Raw genomic sequence first — 18,364 nt, forward strand, 5'->3', positions numbered from 1 at the left:
TTCTTAAATGATCTTCCTTGGATTTATAGCTTGCCGAACTTCTTTCTGGGCTCAGCTCCCCGTCTTTGACTTCATAGATTCTGATTCCAACCAGTTTTTCTTCCTTTGTTCAGGAGCCTCTGACCAGGGTTGCTACCAGTCGGCCATCTTCCCAGAATCCCCTATAGTGTCTTTAAATGCACAATTGTTTTTAATGTTTTTTGAAATCCAATTAGTCTGTTTTTACTTTTCTTGTATGTTTGCTGACATGTTCAAAAAATCACTGGCATGATCAATGTTATGAAGCTTTTGACTTAGGTTTATTCTAAGAATATTATAGTTTTAAGGTTTTACACTTAGATCTAGGATCCATTTGAGTACATTTTTCTCTGTGTGTTAGGTAAACATCCAAATTCATTCTTTAAATGGGGATATCCATTTTCTCCCACATCATTTATTGAAAAGAACATTCTTTGTCCATTGAATGTTCTTGGTAGCCTTGTCAAAAATCATTAGATCACATATGAAAGGATTTATTTATGTGCTATCTATTCTATTTCATTGGTAATATGTCTTTCTTTATGCCAGTATCACATTATTTTTATTCATGTAGTTTTCTAATAATTTTAAAAAATGGGAAGTGTAACTCCTTCAAGTTTTCTCTCTCCCTCTCTCTATCTCTCTCTCTCTCTTTTAAAGGAGGTTTGACAGAGGGAGGGTAAAAGGTGAGACCACACCTGTGGAGCATATGACAAAGGTACAGGTCAAATCTGTGAAGTGTAGAACATAGATGTTTTGGCACAATAATGAAGTAAATTAGGTGAAAGCTATGTTGATTGGTTTAATGTAACGATGTCAGATTGTATAAAAAAAAATTCAGCACATTGTACCTCACATATGAATGAATGTAAAAAAAAAAAAAAAGACTGCTTGGGTATATGGGAACCCTTTAAGTTACATATAAATCTTAGTATAGATTTTTCTAACCCTACCAAAAAAACATTATTGGAATTTCAATGGTAATTTTACTGAATTTGTAGATCACTTTGAGTTATATATACATCTAAACAACAATATCTTCAAATCAAAGAATATGAAATATAATTCCATATATTTATGTCTTCCTTAATTTATTTGAATAATATTTTGTAGTTTTTGTTTTATGTGTACAAGTTGTTAGCTCCTTGGTTACATTACTTCTTTAGTACTTTGTTATTTCTGATGCTGTCATCAGTGGAAAGATATTAGTAATTTTTCTTTCAGATTATTCATTATTGGTATATAGAAATGCAACCACTACTTGTATGTTGATTTTATTTTGCCACTTTGATGAATTTCTTTATTAATTATAAATTTTTGGTTTAACCTTGAGAGATTTCTACTTGTAAAGAACTGCCATCTGCAATCAGAGATTGTTTTATTTATTTCTTTTCAATTTGGATACCTCTCTTTTTTTTAAAATTTCAGGTTAATATGAGGGTACAAATGGTTAGGTTATATTTTTTGTAGTTGTTGGGTACAGTTCAATTTGCATTTGAACTCTTTGCCAAGGGGGTGTGCTGTATACCTTACCATTCTGTTCATTAGATAAGAATTTACCAATCCCCCCTTGCTTCTCACTCTTCTACCCACTTGAATTCAATTTTGATTTACTTCCACGTGGGGCTGTGTTTCTTTATCTATTGGTTTCATATTAGTATTGCATGCATTGGACATCTGCTATTCCATTCTTGTGATTCTTGACCAAGAAGAGTGTTCTTCAACTCCACCCAGGAAAATACAAGTGATGTAAAGTCTCCATCTTTTAAAATAGCTGAATAGCATTCCATTGTGCGTGTGTGTGTGTATTTGTGTACCACAGCTTATTAAACCATTAATGAGTTAGTGGACACTTGGATTGCTTCTATGGTGATTGTGAATTGAGTTGCAATGAACATTTCAGTGCAAATATCCTTATGGTAAAATGATTTTGTTCTTCTGAGTATATACATAGTAATGTTGTGGGATAAAATGGAAAGTCTACTTTTAGCTCTTTGAGGATTCTCCATAGTTCTTTCCAAAGAGACTGTATTAGTTTGGAGTCTCATCTGTAGTGTAAAAGTGTTCCTTCTACCCACATACATGCCAGCATTTGCAGCTTTGAGACTTTGTGATATGGGCTATTCTAACTGGGGTTTGGTGACATCTCAGTGTTGTTTTGATTTGCATTTCTCTGATGGTCGGGGACTATCAGCACCTTTTCTTTTTCTTTTTTAAAATTAAATAATAAGTGTGTACATTAATGCAATTGTGGGGTACAATGTGTTGGTTTTATATACAATTTGAAATATTTTCATCTAACTGGTTAACACAGCCTTCACGGTATTTTCTTAGTTATTGTGTTAAGACATTTATATTCTACATTTAGTAAATTTCACACATTCCCTTGTAAGATGCACTGTAGGTGTGGTCCCACCATTTGCTCTCCCTCCACCCATCTTCCCCCTCCCTCCTCTCCCTATCCTCTTTCCCCATATACTTGGACTATAATCGGGTTATAGCTTTATATGAAAGCATTTTTTTCTTGTGTTTGTTGGTCATACATCTGTCTTCAGAGAAGTTTCTGCTCAAATTTCTTGCCAATAATAAATGGGATTGTTTGCTCTTTTCTTGTTGATTAATTTGAGTTCTCTGTAGGCTACAGTTATCATCCCTTTGTTAGATTCATGGCATGTGAATATCTTCTCCTGTTATGAAGTCTGTCTGTTTGCCTTGGTTGTTGTACATTTATCTGTGTGGAAGTTTTTTATCTTGGTAATGTTCCATTGATTTATTTTTGGTGTTGCTACACTTGCCAGGGGGTGGGAAAGAGTCTTCATAAATGGTTTTTCCAGGCTGATTTTGTCAACAGCTTTCCTCAAACTTTCTTCACATATTTTTACTGATTCTTGCCTTAAATTTCAACATTTTATCCATCAAGTGTCAATTTTTGTTGGTGGTGAGAGACATGGGTCCAATTTCAATATTATATATATGTGGCTAACCAGTTCTCCCAGCACTATTTAATAAACAAGGGTATTTTCCCCAGTGTATGTGTTTGTCTGGTTTATCAAAGATCAGATTTTGATATGTGGCTAGGTTCATGTCTAGGTTCTCTACTATATTGCATAGATCTATATTTCCATTTGTGTGTGTGTGTGTGGGTGCCAAGTACCATGCTGTTTAGATCATTGTAGATTTGTAGTATAACCCAATGTCTGGTAATGTGATGCCTCTATGCCACCTCCCGACTGGCGGGCGACGGCATTTTGGGGAGTCGGCGTATGAAAGGAAAAGACAAACAAGACAAAGACAGACACACTGGGGAAGGGACTGAGCCAAAGCTGTTTATTTTAGGGAAAAATACAAATTATATAGGGTTAGTTGATGGGGAGGGGCAATATATCACAGTATAACTAAATAAGGTAAGGAATGTAGCTTTAAGTACAGGATAGGTTGAAATACATAGGAGGGCAGAGGGCTATGCAGATGTAGGAATAATGATAAAAGACTAGTTTTTACTGTCTCTAGTCTTATTTATGGTTTCCTTGAAGCACTTCCTCTTGCAGGAGATTAGAATTCTTGTTAGAATTCTTGTTAACCCTTACACCTCTAGAATTTTTTTTTTTTATTTTCTTAAAATTGTATTGGTTACTGTTTGGGTTTTTTCTGGTTTCATATGAAACAAAGTACTGTTTTTCAAGTTCTTCAAAGTATGACCTTCATACTTTGATAGTCTAGGAATTGAATCTGCAGATCACTTTGGGTAGTATGGACATTTTAAAAATGTTGATTCTTCCCAGCATGGTATGTTCTTTCATTTGTTAATGTTTTCTGCTATTTCTTATCTCAGGGTTTCATATTTCTCTTTATAGAGATTCTTCATATCTTTTTTTCAAAAAAATATATTTTCTGATATTTTATTTTATTTGAAGCTATTGTGAAGGATATTGTGATTTTGATTTTATTCTCAGCTTGATATTATTGGCTTATATAAAGGCTACTGATTTGTGGCCATTTATTTTCTATCCCAAGACATTACTGTATTTCTTGATTACTGTGAAGAGCTTAGTGGTTGAGTCCCTGGGGTTTTCTATGTATAATATTATGTCATCTGCAAAGAGAGATAGTTTGACCTCCTCTGTCCCCATTTGAATGCTCTTGATAATCTTCTCCTGCCTGATTGCCTTGGCTAGGACTATATTGAATCACAGTGGTGACACTGGGCAACCTTTTCTCGTTCCAGTTATAAGTGGAAATGCTTTCCATTTTAATCTATTCAATATGACATTGACTGTAGATTTGTCCCATCTATCGCTATTTTCTTAAGTGTTCTTTTAAGGAAAGTATGCTGATTTTTGTCTAATTTTTCTGCACCTATTGAGAGGATTATATGGTCTTTGTTTTTGCTTTTATTTATGTGGTGAGTTACATTATCCCTGGGATAAAGCCCACCTGAGTGTGATGTATAATTTTCTAAGTGTGTAGCTGTATTTTTTTGGCTCAGATTTGATTGAATATTTTGGCATAGATATGAATTAATGACAATGGTCTATAGTTTTCCTTTCTTTTGGTCCTTTCCCGGTTTTGGAATCAGGGTAGTATTTGCTTTATAGGACATGTTGGGAAGGATTCCTTCCTTCTCTGTTTGGAATAGGTTCTAGATCCATATTCTAGTACCATATAGGTACTAGATCTTCTTTGAAGGTTTAGTAGAATTTTAGTTTGAAATAATCTGGGTCCAGGGATTTTCTTTTATAGAGATTTTGTATTGTGGATGCAATTTTATTGCTTGATATAGGTCTATTCAAGACTTCTAATTCTCTCTGGTTGAGTTTAGAAAGGTGATGTGATTCCAGGTATTGGTCTATTTCCTCTACATTTTCAAATTTCTCAGTGTAGAGATTTTTGACATAACCATTGAGGATCTTTTTTATTTCTGTGGTATCTGTTATTATTTCCCCTTTTTTGTTTCTTATTGAAGTTATTAGAGATCTTTTCCATTTATGGTTAGCCTGGCCAACAGTTTATTGATTTCATTAATCTTTTCAGAGAATCAACATTGAGTTTCTCTGATCATCTGAATGATTATTGCATTCTTTATTTCATTTAATTCAACTTTGATTTTAGTTGTTTATTTTCTTCTTCTAGGTTTGTGGCTGGATTGTTATTCCTTTTCCTGTTTTTGAGTTGGTCTATTAGGTTGTTGACTTGATATCTTTCTGTTTTTTGGGGGGGGATTTTTGTTACTTTTATTCAATTTAATATCTTGATTAGAACAAGATTAGTGAGAATGAAGCTTTACAAACATTGTGATATTACTACATCACTGTGACATAGCTTTATACTAATTGTATAAAGAGAAAAAATTTAGAATTAAGGCAATAACAACACGCGCAAACCAAGCACATTACCCTGACACAATCCTTAGTAAAAAGCTCTTTTTGTTAGGTGATGGTTGATATTGCTGCATGCAGATCAGTCACTGCTTTGAAGGATAAGCTATGAATAGCTGCACTCATGTAAAGAAAAAAAAAATTAAAAAAATCCTTCTTACTGGCCCACAGTGGTCAAAAGAAGCCTTCGGTAATCTCAGCTTGTGTCACTTGAAATCATTGTGTCCAGTATCTTCTGATACATCTGAGTAAACATCTGTTTTATCTGAACAAGATCAATCTCACTTCGAGTGACCACAATCCTCATCAGGGTGGAGTTATCTGTGCCAGCACCTTTCATGGAATAGTAGAGCCTCTCAGCAAAGAAAGCAAGGCGGTTCAGGGCACACTGCAAGATGGCCTTCAAACCTCTTTCAGTGTATCCTGAAAATTCACGGCCCACACTCCTTAACAAATCTCGGTTAGCCATCCTAGAATAAGCCTCCATGGTAGCTTTCAGCTGAGGAAAGCATCTTGTGGCAGAGGAAAGCATCTGGTGTTAAAGCCAGATTCATCTGTCCCTAGTTTTCTTTCACCAGCTTGATAGAGACACTGAGCATCTTCCTGAGTCATCTGGTTGTTTACACTCTGGTTCTCATCACGGTTTCCTTGGCACATAGATACAAGTAAACATTCAAAATGCCCTGATGTATCTGACCTAATGTCTTTTTCAAGGTCTCGCCCAAACTCTGACTGATAACATCTGACGATTTCTCAGATTTCCTGATTGGTTCTTGTGCACAAAATCTCAATCAGTGCACGTTCCTGAGTTCCTGCTCCCTGCATTGCATTTGGTGAACTCCAGGCATCATAATATGTAGACGGCATGAACAGGGCAAGGATTAATTCTTCCATATTTCCACTTAACTCTGATTTGAGATCTTTCATGGAATCCTTGCCATACAGGGTCTTAAAAGCTGCTTTAATTTTTTGCCTCTGATCATTGGAACGGTTGGCCACAACATCCACAATTGCTTGCTCGTCTGTCCCAAAACCCTTCATTGCTTTAAGGAGAATTTCTGCATCTCTTATAGCATCAAAGTTGGCAGCTGGTCTGACTATTCCTTGAGTGCCCTGAGTCATAGTAGCAGGCTGACTAGGGTAAGGAGCTTGTCCTCCAGGATACTGTCCTCCCGAAAAGCCACCAGGTAGTGGGACTTGTTTGGACCACCACCATAAGACTGTGAAAGTGGCTGTGGATAGCCAGAAAAGCCTTCTTCACCTGGAGGGACTCCAAATCCTTGGTCTGAAGGAACTCTGGGATAGGATGGTGTTCCCCCTGGCTGTGGGGCACCAGGATAGCCTCCAGTGGCTGGATAACCTCCAGGTACAGGGTAGCCTCCAGCTCCTGGGTAAGAACTACTTGGTACTTGTAGATAAGCACCTCCTACCATTGAACGAAAGCCACTAGGATAAGGATACTGGCCTGGAGGAGGAAACGATGATTCCTGACCTGCAGGAGGATATCCAGGGAAAGGTGGGTAGCCTGTAGGGGGATAGCCTGGGTATGACATTCTGACCCATGGAGCAGTGTCACAGCCCAACCTGGTAGCCCTCCTCTTTCTGTTTTTTGGATAAAACCATATAAATTTGTAAATTTGCCTCTTAGGATCGTCTTTGCAGTATCCCACAGGTTTTTATAACTTATGGCTTCATTATTATTTTGTTTGAGAAGTCTAATATTTTCATTCTTAATCTCATCCTTAACCCTGCTGTTCCTTGACATAGGGTTGTTTGCTTAGTTTCCATGACAGTATGTGGGTATGAAGATTTCTGTTTGAATTGAGTTCTGCTTTTATTTTATAATAGCTAAGAAGTTACAAGATATACTTTCTATTCTTTTAAATTTGTTGAGCTTGATTAATTCTCTAAGATATGATCAATTTTGGAATATGATTTGCAGGCTGATGTGTACTCAGTTTTATTTGGATGCATTGTTCTGTATGTGTCTATTTAGCCCATTTGTTCTGTGTTGTTTTTAAATCCATTACTTCTTTGTTTAGTTTCTGCTTCGAGGATCTATTCTGTTCTGTCAGATGCATGTTGAAATCTTCAACTATTATAAAGTTTCCGTGAATTTATGTGAGGGTGAAGATTTTTGTTGGAGTTGAGTTGTACTTTTATTTTTTGGTGGTCCAAAAAGATACAAGGCATACTTTCTATTATTTTAAATTTGTTGAGTTTTTATTTGTATCATAGATATAATCTGTTTTGAAGGATAATTTATGGGCTGATGAATACAATGTATATTCAATTTTATTGGAAAGAAATGTTCTGTATATGCCATTTTTTCTGTGATCATGTTTAATTCTATTTCTCCTTTGTTTAGTTTCTATTTGGAGGATCTGTTCAGTTCTGTGTCAGAGGGGTGTTGAAGTCCCTAGTTATATGGTATTGCAGGATATTAGATCAGTTAGGGTTCATTTTATATATCTGGAGGATTTTAGTTGGGTGCATAGATGTTTAGGATTAAAATGTCTTCTTGCTGTATTGTTTCCTTGATGAATATATAGTGTATATCTCTGTCTATCTCTACTTTTGTTGATTTAAAACTAATTGTATCTGCAAATAAGATTGAAATACCTGGTGTCTTCTGATTTCCATTTGCCTGGAATATTGTGTTCCAGCCCTTCTTCCTGAGTTTTGTTTTGTTCTTGGAGGTTAGTGTGATTTATGAAAGTCTGTTTCCCACAGTTGCACAAGGCTAACCCCTAGCAATGGGCCTCCACAAAATAAGATGAGCAAAACTCCATCATACTTATCAATTATCTCAATAAATGTGAATGTCTTGACTTCCCCATTGAAGAGGCACAGGTTGGCTGATTAGATAAAAAAAAAAAAAAAAAAAACACAAGCTATCTATGATAATATAAAAAAACTCAACACATTTACTCAATTTCCCTTCATTTATGTTTTTGATGACACAATATACATATTATTATATTGTATATTTTATTAAACTATTTTAGCTATTGTTTTTAATAATTTTATTTCTTAAACTTTATACTAAACATATGTGATTCACACACTGCCATTATAGTATTAGAGCATTCTGAATTTGACTGTATACTTATTTTACCATATAGTTTTATACTTTTTTTGTGCTTTTGTATTAACAGTTAGAATCTTTCAGATTGAAGAATTAACTCCCTTTACCATTTACTCTAGGACAAGTTTGGTGGTAACAAACTCTCTTAGCTTTTCTTTTCTTTACTTTTCTTCTTTTTTTTTTTTTTTCCCTGGCCTGGAAAAGGTTTTGTCCTTGTTTTCTGAAGGATAAATTTTCCAAATAAAATCTTTTTTGTTGTCAGTTTTTTCCTTTATCACATTTAATACATAATCTCATTTTCCCTTTGATCTACAACATTTCTGCAGAGAAATGTAGCTAGCCTTGTTGATGTGATATATTTCTTTTCTCTTGCTGCTTTCAGGACTCTCTGTCTTTGATGTTTATGAGTATCATTATGTCTTGATGTAGTACTGTTTAGGTCAAATCAGATGTCAATCTTATCTTTGAGATTTCTTTACTTGAATATTTATCTTTCCCAGAGAGAAATTTTAAAAAATGGTTCTTTATATAATCATTCTCTCCCTTTCTTCCTTTATTTCCTGTATTTAACCTCTATAGTTAGACTATATAGTATTTTAATGTCCTATAAGTCTTGTAAGCTTACTTCAGTTCTTTTAATTGTCTTTTGTTTTTCTTCTCTGTGTATTTTTATATCATCTGTCTTCCTGATCAAACTTTTTTCTGTTGTTTCACCAACTGTACTGTTGTTATTCTTCATTCCAATGTTTATTTTATTCATTATTTTTTCAGCTTCAGAATTTCCATTTTTGTTTTTATTTATACAGGTTGAACATCCCTAATCTGAAAGTATGGTAACCAAATATGCTCCAAATCCTGAAACTTATTGAGCACCAGATAAGATAACCTTTGCTTTCTGATGGTTTACTGTACATAAACTTTGTTTTATGCATACAATTCATTAAAAATACTGTATTAGCTATGTGTATAAGGTATATACATAAATGTATTCTGTATTTAAAATTTTGTACCCTTCCCAAGATACTACATTATATATATAAAAATATCCAAAAATCCAAAATCTGAAACCATTCTGGTCACCAGGGTTTTGGATAAGGGCTACTCAACTTGCAATTTCGGTTCCCTGTTAAATTTCTTGTTTTACTTATTTACCATTTTCCTGATTTTTAAAATTAACTTCTGTATATTTCCTTGAAGTTTTTTGAGGTTCCTTAAGACACTTATTTTTAATTCTTTGTCCAGAAGTTCATGTATCTCCATCTCTGTAGGAGTTCATTATGTTCATGAATGATATTTTATTTTGTTATTTCTATGATTTCGTATTTCCCATTTTTTTCCTGATCCTTGAGGCTAGCCATTGATTAATGTCTGCACATTTGAAAAAGTAGTGACTTGTTCCAATATTTGAAGATTGTTTTTTTCTGGGATGTCCCTTCACAAATAAGCCTGTCCAAGATTCTTGGCAGGACATCTGGCATTGTCTATAGGTGGGCTTGCTGCTGGAGTCCCTTGGGCAGGCTCATCTGGTGCAATGGTCAGGATGTGGAGGAGCTAGTCCCTACTTGTGATTGGTTGTGGATCCTAGATTCACTGAAGTTTCTGTTGGAGTTCACAGAGGTAAGCCTGGAGCTTGTGTCTATCATGGAAGGCCTGAAGACTATTCTTGCAGCTGACTAGAATCCTGGATCTATAGAGGCTGATTTAGCACTGAGGTGAGACTAGATCCAAAGTCACAGGGCCTGGCTAACTGCTAAGATGAGGTGGTTCCACTAGGATGTATCCACTAGGATGAGTCTGGAGTCTGACTCTGTGAGGGTTTACTTAGCCCTTGGGCAGGGCTAGTGCCTAAGTTTGTGGGGGGAAGTTTTAGTTTCAAGATCAGAGAGACTAGTCTGGAACTTAATTCTGCAGGGGTGCTTCTGCTGCCCTAGTCCTTGGGACAGGCCTAGTGCTGGGATCTAATGTGGTGGGCCTACATCCTTAATCTGCTGATCAGGCATAGACCCTGAATCCATTGGGGTCTGGGGCCACTGGGACTGTCTTAGTGCCTTAGCTAGCCTAGTTCTGTGGTATCCAAACTCTGTGAGTGCTGGCCTAGTGTCTGGAATCACAACAGCTTTCCTGGATCATGGGTTCATAGAAACTTGTCTAGAACCTGGGTCCATAGAGATGGTCTTGCAGATGGTGTCTGCCAAGACTAGAACAATACCAGGGCATACTAGGATAAGCCTGGTCCCTGAGTTGTCTGGTGAAGTTCTGGACCTTGAATCTGCTAAAGTTTGAGGCTGTGGGGGCCTGGATGGTGAGTTAATATGGACCAAACTGGAACTGAGCAGGCCAGAAACCTGTGTCCATGGGAGCTAACCTGGTGCCTCAGTTGAGAGGTGTTGACTTGGCACTGAGGTTGGCATGAAGTCTGGGGCTGAGGCCTAATCATGCTCTGGACTTGTCTAGAAACTAGGATATGTCTACAGCCTGGGGATGCAAGGGCTGGCCTTGTGCTGAATATACATGGAGTTTATCCACAGAGACTTATCTGCTAGTTGAGTCTGCAGGTGCCATCCTGATGACTAGAACTTGGTGGTCAGTCTGGTCCTAGGGCATCCCTAAAGCCTGAGGTCTTGGACGCCATCCTAGTGCTAGGAGTCATTTGCAGATCAGGGCCACTGAAATTGGCCTCACAGTGGGATAAGCCTGAACCCAAAGACTGAATCCAGTAGGTAAGTCTGAAGCCTGGGCTTCAGTGTGTGGCCTGAAACTGGGGCATGCCTGTAGCTTTAGTTTACAGGTACCAGCTTAGAGGCTGATACTGTGTGTATCCCTAGTAATTTTACTGAGGCATTCCCAGTGTTGGGAACAGAGACTAAGTCCAGGGCTCTTTTCCCTTTCCCCCAAAGGAGAAGGTATCTGTCTTCATGCTCTGATGGCTGGGGAATGGGGAGGATGACATGGGTAATGTAAGATTGTCCTTCCTACACTTGTCAATATATCTTTTGTCATTTCTATGCTCTTCTCAGGTGCTTTATTCTCTCATGTAGTTTCCTTAACTCTTGTGAAGGTATTTTTACATGCGAATATTTGTTCAAATTGATGTTCTTTTTGAGAGAGACAATTGCTCAAAATCCTATTCCTAGTGGAATGATATCCTTGATGATATTTGCTTTACTGTGTTAATGTTCACTACGTTCATCTCATTGTTGTCAAAGTTACTTTTAATGGTATTTGATTTTTTAAATCTATTGAGACTTCCATTTATGCCATAAAATGTGGTTTATCCTCAAAGATGTCATATGTAACCTGAGTAGAATGCATGTAATTTTATTATTTTTCTATTTAGAGGTGTATTGTATAATTTAAGTTCTTTAATTCCTTGTCTTTTCTGTTTTTTGTTTTATTTATTTATTTATTTTTGGGGGTCAATGTCATTTAACTCCTTATCTTTTCTGGTTGTTTTCTCAATAAGAATGGCTTATTAAAGCCTCCAACATCATTTTAGAACTGTCTGTTTTTCCCTTCAATTCTTTCAGTTTTTTCTTAATGTATTCTGATGATCTGTCATTATGTTCCTAAGTATTTATATTTATCATGTCTTTTACCTATATTTTGAATCTTTCAGGAATATATGTTCTTCCTTGCCTCTGATAACCTTTTTCTTTTTTGATGTAAAGTTTGCTTTGTCTGATAATAGTAAACCATTTCTGCTCTCTTTTTGTTATTATTTTCATGAAATAATTTTTCATCCTTTTGATTTTAATCTATTTTTGTTTGTTGTGTCTTGTAGACAGCATATAGTTGAATCATGTTATTTTTATTAATCCATTCTGACAGTTGCAGTTTTCTGATCGGAAGTTTCAATCTATTTAAATTAATGTAATTAATAAACCCCTGACAGTAAAGGACTTATTTCTACTGTTTCACTAATTAATTTCTATATGCATTATAGATTTTTTCCCTAATTTCCTGCAAACTGTCATCTTTTGTGTCTAATGGATATTTTTCAGTGAACTATTTAACATTTTATTTCTCATTTCTTTTTTCTATTACTGTTTTCTTTATGGTTTACCATATGTATTGCATTTCATATCCAAATATTATAACCCTCAAATTCAAATTTATGCCAACTTATCTTTGATAACTTTCAAAACCTTCTCCCTTAACATTTTCATATCCACCTCTTGTATCTTGATGTCACAGAATTATAACTTTATAAGTTGTTTTCCAGAAATATAAACTAATAATTTCTTAAACTGCATTATTTTTTCAATTACATGAAAACAAAATGTGATATTTATTTATAAAACAAAGTTATAATAATACTAGAGTTTAACCTAATAACTTTTCAAGCATATTCATTTCTTAGGTAATACTGAAAACAAACATTCAGGTTCAGATCATTGTTATAATAACACTAACTTTCATAATTTCTCACCTTTATTTAGATCCTTTTGTTTCATGTAACTTCAAATTTACTATATATCTATATATTGTCTTTCTTTTCTTTCTTTCTTTCTTTTTTTTTTTTTTTTTGGTGCCACAGGACTGCCTGCCTATTTCTGCAGAACAGACTGAGTGATGATAAACACCTTCCACTTTTAAAAAAGAATTCTGGGAGTATCTTTATTTTACTCCCAATTTTGAAGAGCAGTTACACCAAGTTTAGGATTTATGGTTGATATATGTTTTTGATTGCCTCCTGCTTCCTGGTTTCTAAATTTTATTTTTTTAAAAAATTGTTTGGGATTCATTGATGGTATAAAAATTAGTTTACAATGATTGTGTATGTTAGGTAAAGTCCTTCTTGTAATTGTGTCTCACCCCCAAGAGGAGTGCCATACACAATGACCCACCATCCCTTATCTTGATAACATTCAAAAGCTGCTCTTTTAACACTGTCATTCCCTTTCCCTGATCCCTCATTCCCTGACCCCTCACCTTGTATTAGATCATCTACTGTCTTCATATTAGAATTGAGTACATTGGATTCCTGCTTCTTCATTCTTATGATGCTTTACTAAGAAGAATGTGTTCTAACTCAATCCAGGTTAACACAAAATATGTAAAGTCTCCATCTCTGTTAATGGCTGGATAGTATTCCATGGTATACATATACCACAGCATGTTAATCATTTTTTGGGTTGGTGGGCATTTAGGTTGTTTCCACATTTTGGTGATTCTAAATTGAGTCATGATAAACAGTCTAGTGCAAATGTTCTTATGTTAATTTTTTTTTTCAGGGTGTATGCCTAGTAATGGGATAGCAGGATCAAATGGGAGGTTTAATTTGAGTTCTTTAAGGATTTTCCATACTTCCATCCAAAAAAGGTTGCATTAGTTTTCAGTCCAACCAGCAGTGTAACAGTGTTCCCTTCTCACCACATCCATGCCAGCATCTGCATCTTTTAAACTTTATGATGTGGGCCATTCTCACTGGGTATAGGTGATATCTCAGGGTGTTTTTTATTTATATTTCCCTGATGATTAGAGAAAATGAGCATTTTTTTCATATGTGCATTGTGTTTTGATGTCTCATGGAAAGAAAAATTTCTATTCATATTTTTTGCTCAGTTTTAATAGAGTTGCTTGATTGTTTTTGTTGATTTGCTGAGTTTTTTGTAAATTATGATTATCATCTCTTTGTCATTTGTTGCATGCAAATGTCTTCTCCAATTCTGTAGAATTGACTATTTGCTGTGTTGATTGTTTCCTTGGCTGGGCAATTTTTTTTTAACTTTATCTGGTCCCATTTGTTTATTTTTGTTGTTGCTATAATTGCCATTGGGGTCTTCATCATATATTGTTTGCTGAGCCCAATATCTTTAAAAGTTTTTCAGACACTTTCTTCTAGGATTGTTTTAGTTTTAGGACTTAGGTTTAAGGCTTTTATCAATCATGAGTTAATTTTTGTGAGTCATGAAAGGCATAGGTCCTGTTTCAGTCTTCTACATGTGACTATAAAGTTCTCTCAGCATTATTTATCATACAGGGATTTTTCTCCCCAGTGTATGTTTTTCTTTGCTTTGTTGAAGATCAGTTGACAATATGAGGCTGGTTTCAACTCTAGGTTCTGTGTTCTATTCCATAGGTCTGTCTTGCTATTTTTATGCCAGTGCCATGCAGTTTTGCTCAGTATGGCCTTGTAATATAGCCTGAAGTCTGGTAAAGTGATGACTCCAGATTTATTCTTATTTTTGGGATTGCATTGGCTATTTGGGTTTTTTTCTGATTCCATATGAAGTGTAGAACTAATTTTTCAAGATCTTAAAAGTATGACATTGTTATTTTAATGGAGATTGGATTGAATCTGTAAATAATTTTGAGTAGTATAGACATTTTAACAATGTTGGGTCTGCCAACCTATGAGCATGATATGTTCTTCCATCACTTGACATCATCTGCAATTTCTTAGTGTTTCATCGTTTACTCTATAGAAATCCTTCTCATCCTTTATTAAACATTAAACTTCAAGATAATTTCATTTTTTTTTTTTGACACAATGGTGAAGGGTATTGCATTTTTGATTTGATTCTCAGCTTGACTGTTGTTGGTGTATATGAAGACTACTGAGTTGTGTACATTAATTTTATATTCTGAGATATTGCTGTATACCTTTATGAGTCCCAAGAATTTCTGCCCTCTTTAATGTAATGTTTTGATTTTTTTTCTTGTGCATTTACTTGAATTCTTTGTAGATTCTGGTTATTAGCTCTTTATTAAATAGACAACATGAGAATGTTTTCTCCAAGTCTGTAGGTTGTCTGTTTGCTCTATTAATTATCTCTTTTGCTATGATGAAATCTTTTAATTTAATCAAGTTCCATTTATTTATTTCTATTACTGTTGTAATTATTCTTAGGTATTAGTCATAAATTCTTTGCTTAAGCTGATATCAAGAAGCATTTTTTCCCCACATTTTCTTCTAGAATTTTTAAATGTGACATGGAAAATATAGCAATATTAGTAGCAATGTAGTAAATAATTTTTATATATCTCATTTTTGATATTCTAAAATATACATTCAAGTGATTTTTCATAGAGGATATCTGAATATCTTAGATGAATGATAGTAATACATGATCAAGCATTTTTAAATATAGATGGTTTTTGCAACATTTTGAATTGTACTCATTGTTTTAGGCGAAAAGCAAGATTTATACCAGCTTTTATTTTTTATTTTATTTATTTTCTTTTATTTTTCAGTTTTTGGCCAGGGCTGGGTTTGAACCCACCACCTCTGGTATATGGGGCTGGTGCCCTACTCCTTGAGCCACAGGAGCCACCCAGTTTTTACTTTTTATAATGGATTTTGTTCTGATTGGTAAATGAATACTTTAAATGAATATTATTATTAAAATGGTATATTCTGCTATAACATAATGCATATCATGGTTGTCACATCTGGTATTATATATCAGAATAAGAAATAGTATTGACAATTAATATAATGCATAGAAAGCATTATTAGAAACATCTAATATACTATAAATTAGTGGTATATTTAATGAAATTTTAACATTCTAATTGGATTAAGTACAATACCTACTATGTAAAGTTGAATTAACATGTTTTTTGAGAGAAATTCTCTGGTTATGCTTGCTAGATACAAATTTATTTTTATATAGTAACATTTTGATAATTGCAAATAAACTAAGAGTATCTGTAACTTCTTGCTCATTTTGGAATATATGGGATATAAGTAATAACTGAAGTTTTCTTTCCCTTTGAGATCTAAATGATATTAGCTCAAGTATCCATTCCAGTGTCCCAATTCTTTTAATTCTAAATATTCTGTCATTATTATGACCCAAAGACAAAACTCAACCAGAATGCAAAATGTTTTCACAGACTGTTAACTTCACTGAAAATTTCTGGATAATTAGAACATGCCACATAAGTGTATGTAATAAAATTGTGAAATTCACATTTAAAGCATTCCTTTCTCAGAAGACTTTTTTAGCTGTCTTACTACTAAGAGTCTCTTAATGTACTATTACAGCCTATAATTATACATTATCTTTTCTTTTCTGTTTCTCTCAGATAGCACAGTAAAGTGTGCTTTTATGCTCATACTCATAATGTTAAGACATCACTCATCTACTCAATAGTGTGAAATAAACTATGTACAGTCAGATGGTAAAGATGTAATCATGTTTATTCATGTTTAACATAGAGGTGTTATTTTCTTACCATCTGGTACCAGAAGTCCCCTTAGAAAGATGAATAGCTGGAAAAATTATTTGATTTGTACTTTGAATTTAAGAATTATCTGAAGGACATCTAAAAAATGCACATGCCTGGACTCCAGTAGAGATGATTCTGTCAAAATTTTAGGGAGCAGAGTCCAAGAGATTTCTATCAACTGATTGTATGTAGTTTATTTCTTATTTTTTTCATTGTTGTCAGAATTATGATTTTTTTTGTTGATTTTTCTTTGAATTTTGGGTATGAATTATAAGATTTTATTGATTTTTTCTAATGTGTTATCCATGCATGCATTTTGACTAATATTTTTTTTTATTTTTTGCTTTGTTTTCAGTATTGTTCAAATAAGGAGTGCAAAGAAGTTAGGTTCCTGGTCAATACTACCTTGTGTGAAAATACTATGAATTGCAATAAACACGGAGTAAGTAATTGTTGTTTTTATTTAAAGTAGCATGCTTTTAACAATTTAATAAATAATTTGGGGTTAAAACTATTTTTTTGGTATTTTCATTCTATTTACTGTCATTTAATTATATGCAATTTATAACTTTGATCTTGTGTTCTTGTTTGGGATTCACTGAAGGTACAAAGAATTAGGTTACCCTGACTGCATTTTTTAGGCAAAGTCTCTCTTATAATTGTGTCCTGGCCCCGACTGAGAGGTGTGCCATACACTATGACCTCCCATCCCCCACCCTGCCCTCATTCCCTTCCCTCATTTTTCTACTGCCACCTTAAGAAACTTTCCAAACTATTTACTAGAGTAGATAAAGAGAAAACATTTAAGATGATTCTAGCTGTATAAAATGTTTGGTAAAAAGGTGAGGCAGGTGGAGGTACTGAACATACCAGAAGTCCTTTTATCACCATGTAACCAAAATGACCTGATTTTTATATAGAGAAGGCCAAAACTGGTACATAAAAGTCATTAGCATTTTCTTGGTAGTTTTCCAGGTTAATCTAGGGCCTGGGAAATTCTGTGATACTAGCAAGTAGAGGATAATTAGTGGCATATTACTGGTAATTACAAGGTATTTGGGCCTGGTTGTGGGGTAAATTGAAATATTTTTTTTTTTTTAAGAAATTGATTTGGCAAAAGAAACTACATGTACTTACTTTCCAAAATGTAGACATTTTTGAGGGAAAACTTGATGAATTTTTTGGTTGAAGGTAAATGACATACCCCATTGAATAATTTTAGACTATTCATTGGTATCCATTGAAAGCTACCTTTGTACAAAAATTATTTCATTTTTTGAATATTCTAGATTTGCAATAATTTTAACCATTGCCATTGTGACAAAGGATTTGCTCCTCCTGATTGCTCAGAGAAAAAAGGAGCATTTGGAAGTATTGATGATGGACATCAGCATAAGACTGGTTCGTATCTTTAAAAACTGTATTAATTAAGTACAGTATGTTAAGAGAATAAATTATAGGCTTTAAGCTAGATTGCAAAGCAACTAATGCTAATAAATGTGCCTTTATTTTACTTGTAAGAGCTAAAAAATGTGACAATGTTAACTAAGGAAAAGTGTACCCATTGTTAGACAATTTTTTTAATTAAATCATTACTGTGTACATTAATGCACTTATGGGATACAATGATGATTTGATTCTACAATGGAATGCTTACTTCAAACTAATTAACATGGCCATCACCTTACTTACTTATTTGTTGTGG

General features: G+C 34.3%; 1 protein-coding gene and 1 pseudogene across 1 annotated transcript in view; one reads left to right on the plus strand and one right to left on the minus strand.

Annotated features, from left to right (window-relative positions):
• Positions 1-18,074, plus strand: part of LOC105888328 (putative disintegrin and metalloproteinase domain-containing protein 5) — a gene marked incomplete at its 5' end in the record, with an annotated part of 56,136 nt that extends 38,062 nt beyond the window's left edge. The window contains 2 exons of the mRNA XM_012813617.1: positions 17,015-17,101; positions 17,949-18,074. Coding sequence (XP_012669071.1) covers positions 17,015-17,101; positions 17,949-18,074 — 213 coding nt within the window. The remainder of the gene's footprint in view (positions 1-17,014; positions 17,102-17,948) is intronic.
• LOC100953013 lies at positions 5,551-6,946 on the minus strand (annotated as a pseudogene).
• Positions 18,075-18,364: the final 290 nt, after the last annotated feature.

Source organism: Otolemur garnettii, unplaced genomic scaffold, assembly GCF_000181295.1.
Source record: "Otolemur garnettii isolate 467f Iridium unplaced genomic scaffold, OtoGar3 scaffold00284, whole genome shotgun sequence".
Lineage (NCBI taxonomy): Eukaryota > Metazoa > Chordata > Mammalia > Primates > Galagidae > Otolemur > Otolemur garnettii.